At 42.0% G+C, this 17,277-nt stretch overlaps 2 protein-coding genes across 2 annotated transcripts in view; one reads left to right on the forward strand and one right to left on the reverse strand.

Annotated features, from left to right (window-relative positions):
- LOC139469610 (uncharacterized) overlaps nucleotides 1-17,277 on the reverse strand; it is a 447,403-nt gene that overhangs the window by 110,802 nt on the left and 319,324 nt on the right. The gene's annotated exons all lie outside the window — the stretch shown is intronic.
- The window catches only part of LOC139468494 (nuclear receptor subfamily 1 group D member 1-like), an 80,996-nt gene that overhangs the window by 50,609 nt on the left and 13,110 nt on the right, over nucleotides 1-17,277 (forward strand). The window contains exons 5-7 of the mRNA XM_071250478.1: nucleotides 11,380-11,477; nucleotides 14,436-14,586; nucleotides 15,526-17,045. Coding sequence (XP_071106579.1) covers nucleotides 11,380-11,477; nucleotides 14,436-14,586; nucleotides 15,526-17,045 — 1,769 coding nt within the window. The remainder of the gene's footprint in view (nucleotides 1-11,379; nucleotides 11,478-14,435; nucleotides 14,587-15,525; nucleotides 17,046-17,277) is intronic.

Genomic DNA, 17,277 nt, shown 5'->3' on the forward strand with positions numbered 1-17,277 from the left:
TATGGGCTTTGAAAACCAGCTTTGAGTGATTCGAGGAAGGCCCACGTGTGTTTGAGGCACTGGCAGAAGACACTGTTAATGAACCACCTTTTGGAATTGAGAGTTCCTTCTACCAAATGCCAAGTGCAAGCTGGACCATTATAAAGGCTGACGATATCGGTTTTAATCATCTTCATGTTTCACAGAAATCAACAAGTTGATACTGCTCTTTCTGATTTCATTTAAAAGTCAGTGATTTATTTAGACCTGCTCAAAGGATGATACACAGCCCCATGTATGCAGCAAATGTCAGAACAAAATTCAAATGGGAAGTAATACTTTCCCAATTCATGTAATAATATACTTATTGTTGATGTGATGGCATCGTTGAGGTGTAAACCAAACAAGAGGAAGAGGGTCGAATGTTGTATTTTTCAATATTGCATTAAATGCACAGTTGAAATACAATGTAAAAATACCTTAAATTTAGGCAAATAATAACTTACCAAAGTTCAAATTTGGGGCAAAGGTACCCATGGGTATTCCGGGTAAAAACATAGCTTCCCAGAAACACATGCTTGTCATTAGAGGTAGCTTGTGGATCGGGTGGTCAGGTTCATTGACTCGGTTGATGCATGTCATGATGTCAATCACTGGCTTGTCAGTTCACATTTGATTTCTTTAACAGAGCACTGACATATAGTGAGTGGAATATTGCTTAATGCACAGTTTATACAAAGAAGCAGTCCTTTTCTAATTTGCCTGCCTAGGGTATTTTATTTGGAATCCTTCCAAGTTGAAAAGAAACTGAAAGCTCTGGTTAGACAAAGAGTGATATTGATGCCATCTGGATCTATACAATGTGTTGTGCTGTACACAAAGATGTAACTGGAATATTGTTCAAAGCTGCATTTAACCAAACTCACTCACTCACTCTTATTGTGTCTTAAATTTTGAAAGTGGAACTTCTTGTCATAGGAAAGTCAACAATATTCCATGTTTTATGACATATGAGTGAGTGTCTGAAAGCATTAAAAAATATGAGTCAACTAGGTTTGATGTTAATCAGCACATTTTTCCGTGTATCGTACTTGTTTCAGGAAATAGAAAAACATGGATTATTGCATAATGATACTAACATTTATTTTTCAAGATGGTGGTGGAGTTGGGATTGGGTGGGTGGTGTTAGGTGTTGCCATTTGCTTATGACAAGCTCTCCAGTATCCAGTAGATCTATGGTGTACAATACTGAAGTGATGAGTGGACTAAACACTGACACACATTATGATAGGAACTCACATCAATGTAGACAACAGAAGTGGTCAATATCATACATGTAATTACATTGATTGATTACCGAGACCATATGTAGTGTACAAGGTAAAGACTTGTAAAGATCCGAGGTAGAATAGGTCTTCAGCAACCCATACTTGTTGTAAGAGGGGATTAAATGGATTGGGTGGTCAGACTTGCTGTCTTGGTTGACATGGTTCTTCGAATACCAGTTGCATGAACTGATGCTCATGATGTCAATCAGTGGATTGTCTGTTTCTATACAGACTGCCGTCATATATCTTAAATTTTGCTGAATGCGGTGTTTAACAAGAAATAAACAAACAAACACCCAAAACAATGTACCGTATTCGACCCATTAAGCGGCCCTCTCGGTTCCGAAAATTTATATAGTAATTATTTTGTTTTAAATGAAAATCGTCCGGGAACCGAGGTTTCCGGATATTTGAAGTCCGTATAAGCGGGGCATTACTGTATTCTGTTTATTTTAGATATTTGTGACTTTGAATATCATGGGCAGAAAAAAATTACACTGTACCCCTTCAGCAAAGTACGGCAAACAAACGGGTGATCAGAAACTTCATCAGTACAAATTTAAAGTATGAGATAAAAAAATCACCAGACATGTTGATTTACCGTTTAAATTGTATTTTTTGTTCAGCTAGGCATCGTTTTATATCCAGGGATTAAGATTACCTTGTGTATTTTCTCGTAAACTAAGCCGGACACAGCAATCAGCTGTACACACGTTTTCTTGGAATCTACCGGTGATTCGGTCAAGACACACCCAATGATATAACTTTACATGATTTTAAATGCAAGGATCGGCAAAAGTTGTGTATCTGAAACTATTTTTTTTATCAGGAGTAATATATTCCAATATCTTGTTAATTTAGATGCAGCTTTAACTAAACATATTTAAAATAATAATAACACCTAAGCGAAGCAGCTGATCGCTATTGCCGGGTATTATTTTTTACATGGAACCAGTCTGACCAGTCACCGTCAAGGCTTCCGTGCGCGTGATCGCGTGATCGCGAGAATTACGTGTTGACATAGAATCGTCCAACAAAAACAAATATGACTTTTAACGAATCAAAGTATGGCATTTATGATATATGTATCCATTCTCTGTCAACTTAAGTTTGTTTCAAGGCGTCAATAGCGGTAATCTGACCGTGGTTGCTGTTAATAACGGTGAGTTGTGCGATCTTCCGATCGCTTCACACACGATTTCGCCAAAATTAATTAAAACAATATTAAAAGGAATTTTGAATAAAATTAATGAAATAAGTTACAAACAAAAGTTCAGATAAAACAAAGAACACTTTTTATAGCCAAACAGTGTAATTACATGAATAATTTGCGAACTTCAGTATGGATTTGTTGACATGGTATTTCCTGTGTTACTTGCTCACAGTAATGTCTTTCCATGGGGGAAAAAACATCAAAACTCATTAATTCGTGTATAATGAGCACCCCCTTCTACACAGCTGTGTTTTTTGGAAAAAAAGTGCTCACTATTCTCAAGAAAATATGGTAAGGCTTACTGATGAATTTACGCCAATTTGACCTGAATTGTCCCCAATAAGCGCCCATCCCTTCTGTCTTTTTTAAGCGCCCTGGGCGCTTAATGGGTCGAATACGGTATCTGCTCTTACCTGTATCTCAGCCTCCTTCAACAATGTGATTAGCACTACGACTACAGTGCTAGAGTATAGAAATGGAAAGATGAAATGGGGCTTTGTTTATGGATTGAGATTCATAATATAAAAATACCTATAGTTATTTCATTATTGGTGGTCTTAATATATTGAAGAAAAATACTCATATTTCTTACGAGCAGACTTAAAAGAGTATTGATTGGGTAAAGTTGTCTTTATTGTAGCTAGGAGCCTCAAATAATAACCTCATTTAGGTGCAGAAAATAGAAATCTTGTATGTAGAATCGATTTTATCAGATGAAATACAATGCGAGAGAGAAGAGTTGGTTATATCAGATAAAATCTAAGGAGAGGTGTATGTTCCTACTGTATTTATCATCAGTGTCCGTGCTGGTACACTCACATGACGCGCTGAGGCTGGATGTTAGCATGTCAGGACAGTGCTGATGCCGCCATGTCTTGTCTATTTAAATTTGAAGTAGCAGTTGTACAAGATCCGAGTCTGGCAGTTTGTAAATAAGGTAGCCCTGACTGGTTGGAAAATGATCAATGTCTCTGTGTTGATGAGTTGCATCCCTGGCATAGACACAAGACATGACCACACTAAACCAAAGCTCCATGGGGAGGAGGCGGCTCTCAGGCCTGCTGAACACTGTCTGGGTTACACTGATCTTCGGCTGACCTCCTGAGTAGCAACATTGTCTACCATGCCAGTCGCCTACAGCAACATCGTCTACTACACCACTCCCCTGCAGCAACATTGTCTACTACACCAGAGACCTGCAGCAACATTGTCTACCACACCAGTCTCCTACAGCAACATTGTCTACTACAACAATCCCCTGCAGCAACAGTGTCTACTGCAGCAACAGTGTCTACTGCAGCAACAGTGTCTACTACACCACTCCCTACAGCAACATCGTCTACTACACCAGTCACAACATCGTCTACTATACCAGTCGCCTATAGCAATTTCATCTATTTCACCACTCACATGCAGCAACATCGTCTACTACACTAGTGACCTGCAGCAGCATTGTCCACTACACCACTCACCTACAGCAACATCGTCCACTACACCACTCACCTATAGCAACATTGTCTACTACACAAGTCACAGCAACATCATCTACTACACCAGTCTCCTGCAGCAACATCATCTGCTACACCAATCACAGCAACATCATCTACAACACCAGTCACCTATAGAAACATTGTCTACTACACAAATCACAGCAACATCGTCTACTACACCAGTCACCTGCATCCACACCGTCGACTTCACCAGTCATCTGCAGCAACATCGTCTACTACACCACTCCCCCACAGCAACATTGTCTAATACACAAGTCACAGCAACACCGTCGACTACCCCAGTCACCTGCAGCAACATCATCTACTACACCAGTCACAGCAACGTTTACTACACCACACCCCTGCAGCAACATTGTCTACTACACAAATCACAGCAACATCGTCTACTACACCAGTCACCTGCATCCACACCGTCGACTTCACCAGTCATCTGCAGCAACATCGTCTACTACACCACTCCCCTACAGCAACATTGTCTAATACACAAGTCACAGCAACACTGTCGACTACATCAGTCACCTGCAGCAGCATCATCTACTACACCAGTCACAGCAATGTCAACTTCACCAGTCACCTGCAGCAACATCATCTACTACACCAGTCACCTGCACCAACATCATCTACTACACCACTCCCCTACAGCAACATCATCTACTTCACCAGTCACAGCAACACTGCTTACTACACCAGTCACCTGCACCAACATCATCTACTACACCACTCCCCTACAGCAACATCATCTACTTCACCAGTCACAGCAACACTGTCTACTACACCAGTCGCCTGCATCAACACCGTCGACTTCACCAGTCACCTGCAGCAACATCATCTACTACACCACTCCCCTACCGCAACATCATCTACTTCACCAGTCACAGCAACACTGTCTACTACACCAGTCACCTGCATCCACACCGTCGACTTCACCAGTCACCTGCAGCAACATCATCTACTACACCACTCCCCTACAACAACATCATCATCAGACTTCCTTGACTCAGTGTTCAAAACAATGGTAAAACCCAACAAGACAGTCAGGGAGGTGACCCATAGTGCTGCCTGCCCATCTTCAAAGTCACCTGCCTGCATTCACACATTATAAATATTAAAACATCGTGAAAAATAAGAGACAAATCGCATCTTGATTCAGTTGAAATAATGCAAACAATTACAAGGAGTTATAATAACACTGAATACATAAGTAGTCTTACAATTATCTGCCAGACAGTGAGTGCAGCCCGACAGAAATGTTACCAGTCACGGGCAGGCAGGCAGGCGGGCGGGCGGGCAGGCAGGCAGGCAGGCAGGCCGTTATTTCAGACACTGGCTGGACTAGACAATAATCATTGGGGTGAAGACAGACATTTCACTTCTTATGGAGCCGTATCTCCACATGGGGTCCTGCATATTGTTGTCTGTTGTAGAATTCTTCTCATGAATAATCAATACACTGTAGGTTCTACGTGCTGTCTACTCTGGAGTCAGTCCGTCGCACTACCGCATCACAATCTTGTTTTGGATGTTCCACATCATTTGTCCTGTAAGACAAGCATAAGAAGACGGAAAAAAATTAAATAATACCAAACACCATTAGAAATTAGAATGTTAACATGTATTGTTTTTATGATTCATGTTATTTAGTGTTTCATACTTGCTAATCTCATTCAAACCAAAGTGTCAGCCAGAGCTTTCAAAAGTTTATAATCATTATCGTAGCGCTAGTATTTCATTATTGCTGTATTCAGTATGAGCAGAAAAGTGACAGCGTACTGGACACCCCTAGGAAGCCTCGGACAGTCTACCATCCCTGACGATACCTTTAACATTGGGTGATTAGGGGCTGCCGTTTGAAGGAGTTGTGTTGCATTATAATCACATTCACCCTCTTACAATGTATTTGTTTGCCCTCTGTGTAAGCTAAACAATCTGATCTGTAGAATAGTTGGATGGATCTGTCACCGAGATACTGCAGATTGAAAATTTCCATTTCGAACGAAAGTGTGACTTATTGAAAGTTGCAAAATCACAGGTCATGTTCGAAATGACAGGCTTGGGGGGTTTGATCATGTAAACAACATTGAAAATGTCATTACACACCACACATGCTGAGGTTTACATATATCAACCAAAACATTGTAAAAGTTAAGCATGTATTTTGCACAGAATTTGCATTCAACTGGCTATACTACAACTTTCAGTCAAGTAAATTGTAATGTCCGTTATTGCTACAAAGTTGTTGAACCGAATTAAAACATACACTAGTTTCTTCAGTATTGATGTATGTATATTTTACTGAAAGGCTTAATGATTTTATTAGTTGATGATTGTGCACTCCTTGAATAACTACAATATGGTTGCATTGTATCCCATTTTGAAAATTTCATTTCCAACCTGCCATTTATTCACATATTGTGGTTTGCTATGTGTGTAGGAATATTCATATATCATTGGGGTTTTATATGTATGGACGAATATTCACATATTGTGGTTTGACATGTTTGTAGGAACATTCACATATCTTTGTGTTCGATATGTATTTAGGAATATACGCATATTGTGGTTTGATATGTATGTTGGAATATTCATATATCATTGGGGTTTGCTATGTATGTAGGAATGTTCAAATATTTTGGTTTAATATGTATGTTGGAATATTCATATATCATTGGGGTTTGCTATGTATGTAGGAATATTCAAATATTTTGGTTTGATATTTATGTAGGAATATTCATATATCATTGGGGTTTGCTATGTATGTAGGAATGTTCAAATATTTTGGTTTAATATGTATGTAGGAATATTCATATATCATTGGGGTTTGCTATGTATGTAGGAATGTTCAAATATTTTGGTTTAATATGTATGTAGGAATATTCATATATAATTTGTTTATTCCTCAATAGGACAGTAATGATGACTTATTTCTCAAACATAATATCTTATCAGGACCTGTGTTAGAGTGTCACCGGTGCTGTGTTGGTTTGTTGGGGCGGGTAGCCTTGTGGTTTAACCGTTCGCTTGTCACACCGAAGACGGGGGTCAATTCCTGACATGGGTACAATGTGTAAAGCCTATTTATGATATTGCTGGAATATTGCTGAAAGTGGCGTAAAACCATACTGACGCAATCACTGTTGGTTAGTTTGGATCCGGTGGTGTGACTCGGTGACACGGTTAATTGTGTGTTACTGTACCGGAATGGCATGGGATGCTGTTTGTAACAAATCAATCAATTGACAGCTCAAGTATTGCTGACTGCAGCAAAACAACAAACAAACAAATATTTCTGTGATTCATTTAATTTAATAACTTTAGCGAAGTTCTGTAATGTTGTCCTTAGAGCGTTTAAACAATTGTGGCTATGTATGTTTAGGAATGAATCACAAACCAAACTAAAGTGTAATTAACATTCAATAACATTGAAATAGCTTGACATTTACGGCTGTTCTCTTCAGGCACTGTGACGTCATGTTAACCATGCATTGACTTTTTGTCTGTAGGTGATGACGTGATGACACTTTCCGAGCAAATTTGAAGGATTTAAACTCAAAATAGGATAGCATTTTGAACATTTATAAAGCCAACTTTAGGTCAATGTTTATCTGAATGTGGTATCCGCAAAGAATATGGATTACTCCTGCAATCATGTGATGAAGAACTAGGTCAAGCCTGACTGAAGACTCTGTTGTAGACTTCCTAATGGGGCTTCAGATTGGATGATTTATCAGTGGTCAAATATCCGAGGTCATGATGAGATAGAATATAAACCTCTGTGCCAGGACAGAGTAGAGAGACATTCGTCTGTCCCTGGTGACAATCACCCCCTGGGGTTAATGGTGAGACACCTGTCTGACCCTGGTGACAATCACCTCCTGGGGTTAATGGTGAGACACCTGTCTGCCCCTGGTGACAATCACCCCCTGGGGTTAATGGTGAGACACCTGTCTGTCCCTGGTGACAATCACCCCCTGGGGTTAATGGTGAGACACCTGTCTGCCCCTGGTGACAATCACCCCCTGGGGTTAATGGTGAGACACCTGTCTGTCCCTGGTGACAATCACCCCCTGGGGTTAATGGTGAGACACCTGTCTGCCCCTGGTGACACTCACTCCCTTGGGTCAACCCCTGGTGGGGCATGGCAGAGGTGGGGATAGGGAATGGTGAGACATCAGTCTGACCCTAGTGACACTCACTCCTTGGGGTCATCACTCACAGGCCCGGGGGGGTGGGGAGGGAGGGGTGAGGGTGGTGAGATAGAGAGACAGAGAGACACCTACCTGACCTAGGTGACAAAGCCCCCCCTCCCCCAGAGGGTGGCAGTCTGGGTCATGTTTATGGGAACACACAGACAAGTACTAGTTTCCTCACAACTGAGTTGACTCAAATATAGCCATTCATCATAGAAAGTAATAACCGTTAGAATTCATTATGTACCTGTCAGTGTATTTCTGTAATGTCAGCCAAGTCTTCAACAATTCCACATGGGTATGCATCACCTACTGCCGTGATGGGTTGAAGACAAATTCCCCACTGCTGAGATTTGATTACAGTACTCTTGGTTCTGATACCCTGTAATTTGAGGGCATGGTGCTGTCGGGTCATTCCACATCATGATGATGTTATCTGTGCTGGTGTTTTTCTCATTAAGTGGTTTTATAGTTGACTGGTTTCTTTCAATTTTTAAACAATCAATTAATCATGAAAGCTTGCGTAATTTGTTTCCAGGTATCTTTTGTCAAAATTCATGTTAAATTGTGAGACATTATATTACTTGTGTATAACATACTTCATGACAGGTTGTGTATGAAATATGTTATAACATAACTTTTGTATAACATGTTATAACAGTTTGTGTATTACATTTTATGATACAACTTGTGTATAGCATTTATCATTACATAACCTGTGCATTAACATACTTTCCTCAATATATGATCAGCAGTGATGACATCATACGGTGGTTATTATGGTGTCATACAGTGCTTTAGTGTCATACAGTGCCATATGTCATACAGTCGATGCCTTTTGTCATACAGTTTCTTGTGCCATACAGTGTCTTGTGTCATGCACTGCCTTGTGTAATACAGTGCCTTGTGTCATGCAGTGCCTTGTGTCATACAATGCCTTGTATCATACAGTGCTTTGTGTCATACAGTTTCTTGTGTCATACAGTGTCTTGTGTCATACAGTGTCTTGTGTCATTCAGTGCCATATGTCATACAGTGCCTTGTGTCATGCACTGCCTTGTGTAATACAGTGCCTTGTGTCATGCAGTGCCTTGTGTCATACAATGCCTTGTATCATACAGTGCTTTGTGTCATACAGTTTCTTGTGTCATACAGTGTCTTGTGTCATACAGTGTCTTGTGTCATTCAGTGCCATATGTCATACAGTGCCTTGTGTCATACAATGCCTTGTATCATACAGTGCTTTGTGTCATACAGTGTCTTGTTTCATACAGTGTCTTGTGTCATTCAGTGCCATATGTCATACAGTGCCTTGTGTCATACAGTTTCTTGTGTCATACAGTGCCTTGTGTCATGCAGTGCCTTGTCATTCAGTGCCTTGTGTCATGCAGTGCCTTGTTGTCATTCAGTGCCTTGTGTCATACAGTGCCTTGTTGTCATTCAGTGCCTTGTGTCATACAGTGCCATGTCATACAGTGCCTTGTGTCATGCAGTGCCTTGTGTCATACAGCTCCTTGTGTGATACAGTGCCTTGTGTCATACAGTGTCTTGTGTCATACAGTGTCTTGTGTCATACAGTGCCATATGTCATACAGTGCCTTGTGTCATGCAGTGCCTTGTGTCCTGCAGTGCCTTGTGTCATGCAGTGCCTTGTGTCATGCAGTGCCTTGTGTCCTGCAGTGCCTTGTGTCCTGCAGTGCCTTGTGTCCTGCAGTGCCTTGTGTCCTGCAGTGCCTTGTGTCATGCAGTGCCTTGTGTCCTGCAGTGCCTTGTGTAATGCAGTGCCTTGTGTCCTGCAGTGCCTTGTGTCATGCAGTGCCTTGTGTCCTGCAGTGCCTTGTGTCATGCAGTGCCTTGTGTCCTGCAGTGCCTTGTGTCATGCAGTGCCTTGTGTCATTCAGTGCCTTGTGTCATGCAGTGCCTTGTGTCCTGCAGTGCCTTGTGTCCTGCAGTGCCTTGTTGTCATTCAGTGCCTTGATGACATACAGTGCCTTGATGTCATGCAGTGCCTTGTTGTCATTCAGTGCCTTTTTGTCATGCAGTGCCTTGATGACATACAGTGCCTTGATGACATACAGACCAATTTCATGATAAAAAGAACATTTTTGGTCAATAATCTGTCTCTGGACAAATGAGTTTTTACTGTCCTGGGACAGGTCTGCAGGTTGGATGTTTCCGCAGCCCTGAGTGTTAATCATATACTGAGTGTTAATCAGTTTATATTGATTGAAGATACTCCTGGCTTGACATGTAGGAATATGTCGAGAAAACCTATAGAAAATGATATCAAACAAATTGTGAGAGGTAACCCCTTTAATAGCCAGATAACCCGTAGGGGTTGCAGGTTAGAATTAGTGCTGAGTGGTTTATAATGAAGTTTTCCATCTCTATCATGTGAAACGTGATCTGCAGTTCCTATGACTTTTAATGTGGGTCGCCGGTTAGTGTTGTACTTGGTTTAGGCCTCTGTTCACCCAGCAGTGAATGGGTACCCGGGAGCATGTGATGGCCATGTAGTTGTTAACCTTCTAGCGCCTAACGGGCAGCTTGGGTTGTGTACTCCCCAGGGAGCTGAGAGTGATTGTTGACAGCACACTGATCCAGTGACGGGGATAATAATAGCGCTTTAAACATTGCCCTGTGTGGTGTGGAAATATGCGCTATATCAATGGCCTACTATTATTATTATTACTACCATACATGCAGGTATAACCAAGTCCTAAGGCATAAAATAATTAAATGTTTCACTTTTTTCTCAAAAGTCAAGAGGGAGGTGGGACAAAGTTTCTGTTTTGAATTGAAAACAAAAGTCATGCCCCGGGAACACTGTTGTGTATTTTTCTACCCAAGAACAGCAACATTCACAACTGGACAAATGTTGAACTTGTCCTTTTTGTACAATGTCAGTTGTGAAGCATCCCATTCTATGGTTAACAGAGTATGCTTCATGTTGGCAAAACAGATGACAGATGTACTGGATTTAAGTGACTCACCAATGCCTACTTTAAAAAACATTTCCATTTCAGACTAATCACATACAACCTGTGTGACTTCAGGCTTTCTTTGTTCTTGGAGCTGACCGTGGTGTAACTAAAATTCTGTCTGCCCCACTCCTCTCCTGAATGTTACCCATGTTTCATGGCTTGTGTCTTTCCCTGCAGGTGCCCCCAAGGTGGCCCAGCCCGCCCTCAAGTGTCTGGTGTGTGGGGACAAGTCGTCCGGCGTCCACTACGGAGTGCTGGCGTGTGAAGGGTGCAAGGTGAGTTGTCCATCATCGTGGGGCAGCAAGCACTTGTCATCTGAGGATGAATACCCACTGCACACCCTGTTTCTCATACTATATATCAAGTTGATGTAATTGAAATACTTTGCAAAGCAGTGTTAAACCAAACTCTCTTTCTCCAACAGGAGATAGGAACATTGAGAGTGTTGTCACCTTTCTTCCCCAAACCTTGTCCACATCCACATCACCACCTACCACATCCACACCCCACATGCCAACCACATTGCCACCACCCTTCCCAATAATCCCACCACTGGCCAAACATCTGCACCACCCTTCCCAATATCCCCACCACTGGCCAAACTTCTGCACCACCCTTCCCAATATCCCCACCACTGGCAAAACATTGGCACCACCACGCCCAATATCCCCACCACCCGCCAAACATTAGCACCACCCTGCCCAATACCCCCACCAACGGCCAAACATTGGCACCATCCCGCCCAATATCCCCACCACCAACCACACATTGGCACCACTCTTCCAGATATCGCCAACCACGGCCAAACATTGGCACCACCCTTCCCAATATCACAACCACCGGCCAAACATTGGCACCACCCCACCCAGTATCCCAACCACCGGCCAAACATTGGCACCATCCCACCCAATATCCCCAACCCCGGCCAAACATTGGCACCACCCCGCCCCACATCCCCACCAACGGCCACACATTACCCACTACCGGACACACATCACCACCACCAGACACACATTGGCACCACCCCACCCCACATCCCCACCAATGGCCACACATCCCCACCACCAGACACACATTGGCACCACCCCGCTCCACGTCCCCACCGCCCACATGCAGGCTGCAGACAGGTGATCCATCGCCATCCCATCTCCTCCTACTTATCATCAGACCTCCCAGCAGCCGTGTGTGGCCATAAATACCAGTAATGGCTGGGAGGTTTGTCTTATGGATTGTGTCAATTAGTGAAAGTGGATATTGTTAAAACCTCTGTCAGCACAAGACTCACACCCGGTTCCGTTTCAGATATTAATTTGTATGAAGAAGTAATATCATTAATTTGATGTCCTGCCCCAAAGCAAGGACATATCTGTGACATGAGAAAGTAGCACTGTAAATACTTCCTACTCATTTGTTTATGTCTGAACATCGCACAGCTTTAGGCAGAACTGGGACCTTTGACGACATTCAATTACCACCGTCAAAATTACATTATGTTACTTACAAGACAATATCACTCAGTGATAAAAAATTGCTCAATTAGATCAGTTAGGGGCATTATTCCTGTGTTGTGCCCCTTGAAGGATGTACTTCGTATCTCAAAGTTGCTGCTAGCCTTGCTGCAAGGCTGTACTGAAAGAAAAGTCCATGGATGTTTAGTAATTCTATCCTAATAGGTAAGTCTAGATATGTGGACAGAAGGACTCCAGTCTCATAATGGGACAACTTGTTCTTATTATATACATAATCAAGAACTTATTATTTAAACTAATCATTATTGCCTTAGAGACTTGTGCAAGTCTATGTTACTGCTGAATGCTTGTCAGGAGTGATTCACACCACTGATGGCTATCTGCCTCTTTGTGTGATAATAGTGCGTGGGTACGGTTTTACACTGCTTTTAGCAATATTCCAGCAGTATCATTTTTAGGGGTTCACACATTGTACCCATGTGGGGACTCGAACCAGTGTCTTCGGGAATACGAGAAAAAGCTTTAACCACTAGGCTACCCCACCACCCCATTAATACATGTTCAATCCTGATGCCACAGTGATGTAATGATATAATCAGTAAAAAGCGTTGGCACACCTGGTTCAAATCAATTATTTTAAGAGACACGGTTTTATGAATGACTTGTTCATGTCCTTGATATCCAGCTGTGGAATAATGGAAATCATTGGTCCTCTGTTCAATGTCCCAGCCTCAACTAGACCAGGACAATAGTGTTTGTACTTACTGTGGATGTAACAGTCAAGTTAACACAAGGATTGATGGTAAAATCAATTCAAAGCAATCACATTGTTTCACGGTTGAGTGGCTACAACATACTTAGTAATGCTAGTTTACCAGAAACTTTGCATGTCAACTTGGCAAGGCTAGTTAACTAGAAACTTTTCAAGTGTACTTGTCGATACTAGTATACCAGAAATTATTCAAGTGTACTTGTCGATACCAGTTTACCAGAGACTATTCAAGTGTACTTGTCGATACTAGTTTACCAGAAATTATTCAAGTGTACTTGTCGTTACCAGTTTACCAGAGACTATTCAAGTGTACTTGTCGATACTAGTTTACCAGAAACTATTCAAGTGTACTTGTCGATGCTAGTTTACCAGAAATTATTCAAGTGTACTTGTCGATACCAGTTTACCAGAAGTTATTCAAGTGTACTTGTCGATACCAGTTTACCAGAAATTATTCAAGTGTACTTGTCGATACTAGTATACCAGAAACTATTCAAGTGTACTTGTCGATACCAGTATATCAGAAATTATTGAAGTGTACTTGTCGATACTAGTTTACCAGAAATTATTCAAGTGTACTTGTCGATACCAGTTTACTAGAAACTATTCAAGTGTACTTGTTGATAGTAGTTTACCAGAAACTATTCAAGTGTACTTGTCGCTACTAGTTTACCAGAAATTATTCAAGTGTACTTGTTGATACTAGTTTACCAGAAACTATTCAAGTGTACTTGTCGATACCAGTTTACCAGAGACTATTCAAGTGTACTTGTTGATACTAGTTTACCAGAAATTATTCAAGTGTACTTGTTGATACTAGTTTACCAGAAACTATTCAAGTGTACTTGTCGATACCAGTTTACCAGAAACTATTCAAGTGTACTTGTCGATACCAGTTTACCAGAGACTATTCAAGTGTACTTGTCGATACTAGTTTACCAGAAACTATATACAATGAATTGTTACAGAATGGTTCATTTTGCCTGTTTTAGGGATTTTTTCGTCGAGCACTGCAAAATGTTGGTGACCCAGCTCGGAAGAAATGTTTCTACAACAAGAACTGTGAGATAAACATCCAAACCCGGAACCGATGTCAGTATTGCCGCCTCCAGAAGTGCTTGGCTCTTGGAATGTCAAGAGCAGGTAACTCTTGCACAGTTCTTGTCCGTAACATGAATAAGGCACAGTGTTAGAAATAAGCATGAGTCCTGTAGTTCTTGCCAAACTGCCAAATAGATAAGGTATAATAAGGACTAGTAGAAATTAGCCATTTTGGGGGGGGGGGGGGGGGGGTTGCTATATGTTATCATTTTAAGGACTAGTGGACTGAAAATGTTAGTTTCTATCAGATAGGCAGTGCAATTTGGTGACTGGTCAGACATGAGGATCTGCTTGTGTGTAGCTCACCTGACAGCACTGATGTTGAAAGTCAAGCGAGCTTATGTCATTTCCTCTTTGAAAACATCTTTTCAAAAACCAATGAAACCAATGAAGTTGAAACTCTTGAAGTTACAAGATGCTTGTCCCCACCAGTGATTACACCTAAATCGGTACAAGAGGTTGAGATCATAGTTTCAATATGACCATTGCTCAACCATTATTCAGACATTTGTTGTGTTGATTTAGTAGCATATTTGTTTGTCTTGCACTATTTTACACTTTTGATCATGCTCTTTGATTTTTCTCAATCAAATTTAGCTTTGGAAACATTTCTGAAATTGACAGATTGAGGAAGCAGAAATTTGGCACTAATGTCTCTCCTTTGATAACATCATACTTCAAGTCATTGGAATTTTAGTGTGTTCTGACTGCAGTCATATAGCTGGAATATTGAGTGTGGCATTAAACAACAAACAAAGTAGTGTGTTCTGTTTTATGCTCTCGGTATTTGTATATCAGTGCTAACAGAAATGTTTGGTTATATATTCAGGTGAGCTACAGTGCCTTAGTACTATTTTTTTTTTATTTTCTATTTTTTTAATTTTTTTTTATTTTCTAGGTAACCATCAAATTATTAATTCATTCCTTTGGTTTTAACATTTAATGTACAATGCCTTCTTATACAAATGTTTCTGATTGAAGCTGCAAAACTTGGCCGTCGGTCTCGGAAGATGCGAGAAATGATCCGTAGTATAGAAGACACCCAGACAGAGCAGGCTCTTCACGGACTGCTGAGCCTGAATCCCGAGTGCTCCACGCAGAGCCCCAGCGGCAACCCCGCCCTCAACACCATGGTCATCAGCAGCCTCAACTTCCCTGCGGACAACCAGTCCTCGATGGCCGCCCTCTCCATGCTACTGAAACAGAGACAGAATCTGAACCATCTCATTGGTCAGCCCCGTGTTGCCGAACAGTCACTAGAGATGGACAACACCAACGACCTACACAGCAACAGCAACAACATCAGCAGCACCAGCAACAACAGTTTAAGCACCAGCAACAACAGTATGAGTGAGGCAGAATCCAGCCATCAGTATCACATTGCATCAGAGCACGAGCCACTGATGCTGAAGGTTGAACGGAGGGAGTCAGTGCAGGAACACTTACCTCAGCCGGAACCAGATTACCCACCAAGGTCATCACCACTTGTCTCAAGGTCATCGCCAAGCGTATCTGACCTGCCTCTTTCCCCACGTCTTACTATTGCAGAGCCAACAGTGAGTGTGAGTACAATTCCCTCAACAATCTCTCCCCGTTCGGCTGTACCGTCACGGCTCTTGGCAGTTGCGTCAATGACGAAGCCACAGATGCAGCCTCCCCTAAGTAGCAGCAGCAGCGGCGGCAGCAGCAGCAGCAGCATCTCCAGCACCCACTCTGTGATGGGCTCCCTTCTGCGCACACCGCCGCAGATCAACTACACCCTGCCGTCGCTGTCCTCTCAGCAGTTCTACATCAAAACAGAAGATGGTGGCACGGAGTGTGTGATGTCCACTGTTGTCCCGGCAATGACGTCCATGCTGCCGCCTGCTGTCTCCTCCAGCACGTCCCTCGGGACAATGGACATCCCCAGTCCACACAGCCAACAACCATCTGTGATCGTTCAGAACCTGACGCTTGATCTTCGTAAGAAGTCAGAAGAGCTGATTAGTCGTAGCCCAATCAAAAAGCGACCGTATTACCCAACTGAAGATAGTCAGACCGAAATTATCCAAAGACATGAACCAATAGAACCCAAAGAAAAATTCCAAAAAGTCAACCATATGGAACAGAGTACAAACTTAAGTAAACAAAGACGCATATCTAATGACCAGTGGCCCGTGAGGCCAGACACAAACTCTTACCAAGACACCCCCATGACAAGCCACTACAGTCGGGTGCCAGTGTCACATGATCAGTCACCAGTTGAGCACACAGCGGTGGTTACACCAATAGTCAACAAGAGTCGGACCAATATGTACTCGCGGCGAATGGAGGAGGAACCCAAACTCACTGTCCCCAGCATGATATCCAAAATACAAGAATCATTTGTGACGACGTTTACACTCCTCAAGGTGAGGCTTGGCGAGATGTCACAGAAGCTCCGAGAATACCAGGGGCAGAACTCTATGGAACGCATGATTGGACGAATTGTCACGGAACATCTCAACTCGGACAACAAACAGGTAAGCAGCCACTGTGAGAAGCTGCATAATGGAAGGGAGGTAACTCTCCACCATCTCTCTGGACAGCAACATGTTCAAAGGGAAGCAACTCTATCAGTGATTTGTATAACGGTCTGTTTTGTCAGAACTTTTTTGTTCCAATGTAAATGTTTCCAACATAGAAAACATGTATATTTTAATGCAAACTGTTTTTATATCTGTTGAAATATTGGGTGCTTTAAGAAAGGACTTC

This window comes from Haliotis cracherodii, unplaced genomic scaffold, assembly GCF_022045235.1.
Source record: "Haliotis cracherodii isolate W230 unplaced genomic scaffold, xgHalCrac1.p SCAF_2, whole genome shotgun sequence".
Taxonomy (NCBI): domain Eukaryota; kingdom Metazoa; phylum Mollusca; class Gastropoda; order Lepetellida; family Haliotidae; genus Haliotis; species Haliotis cracherodii.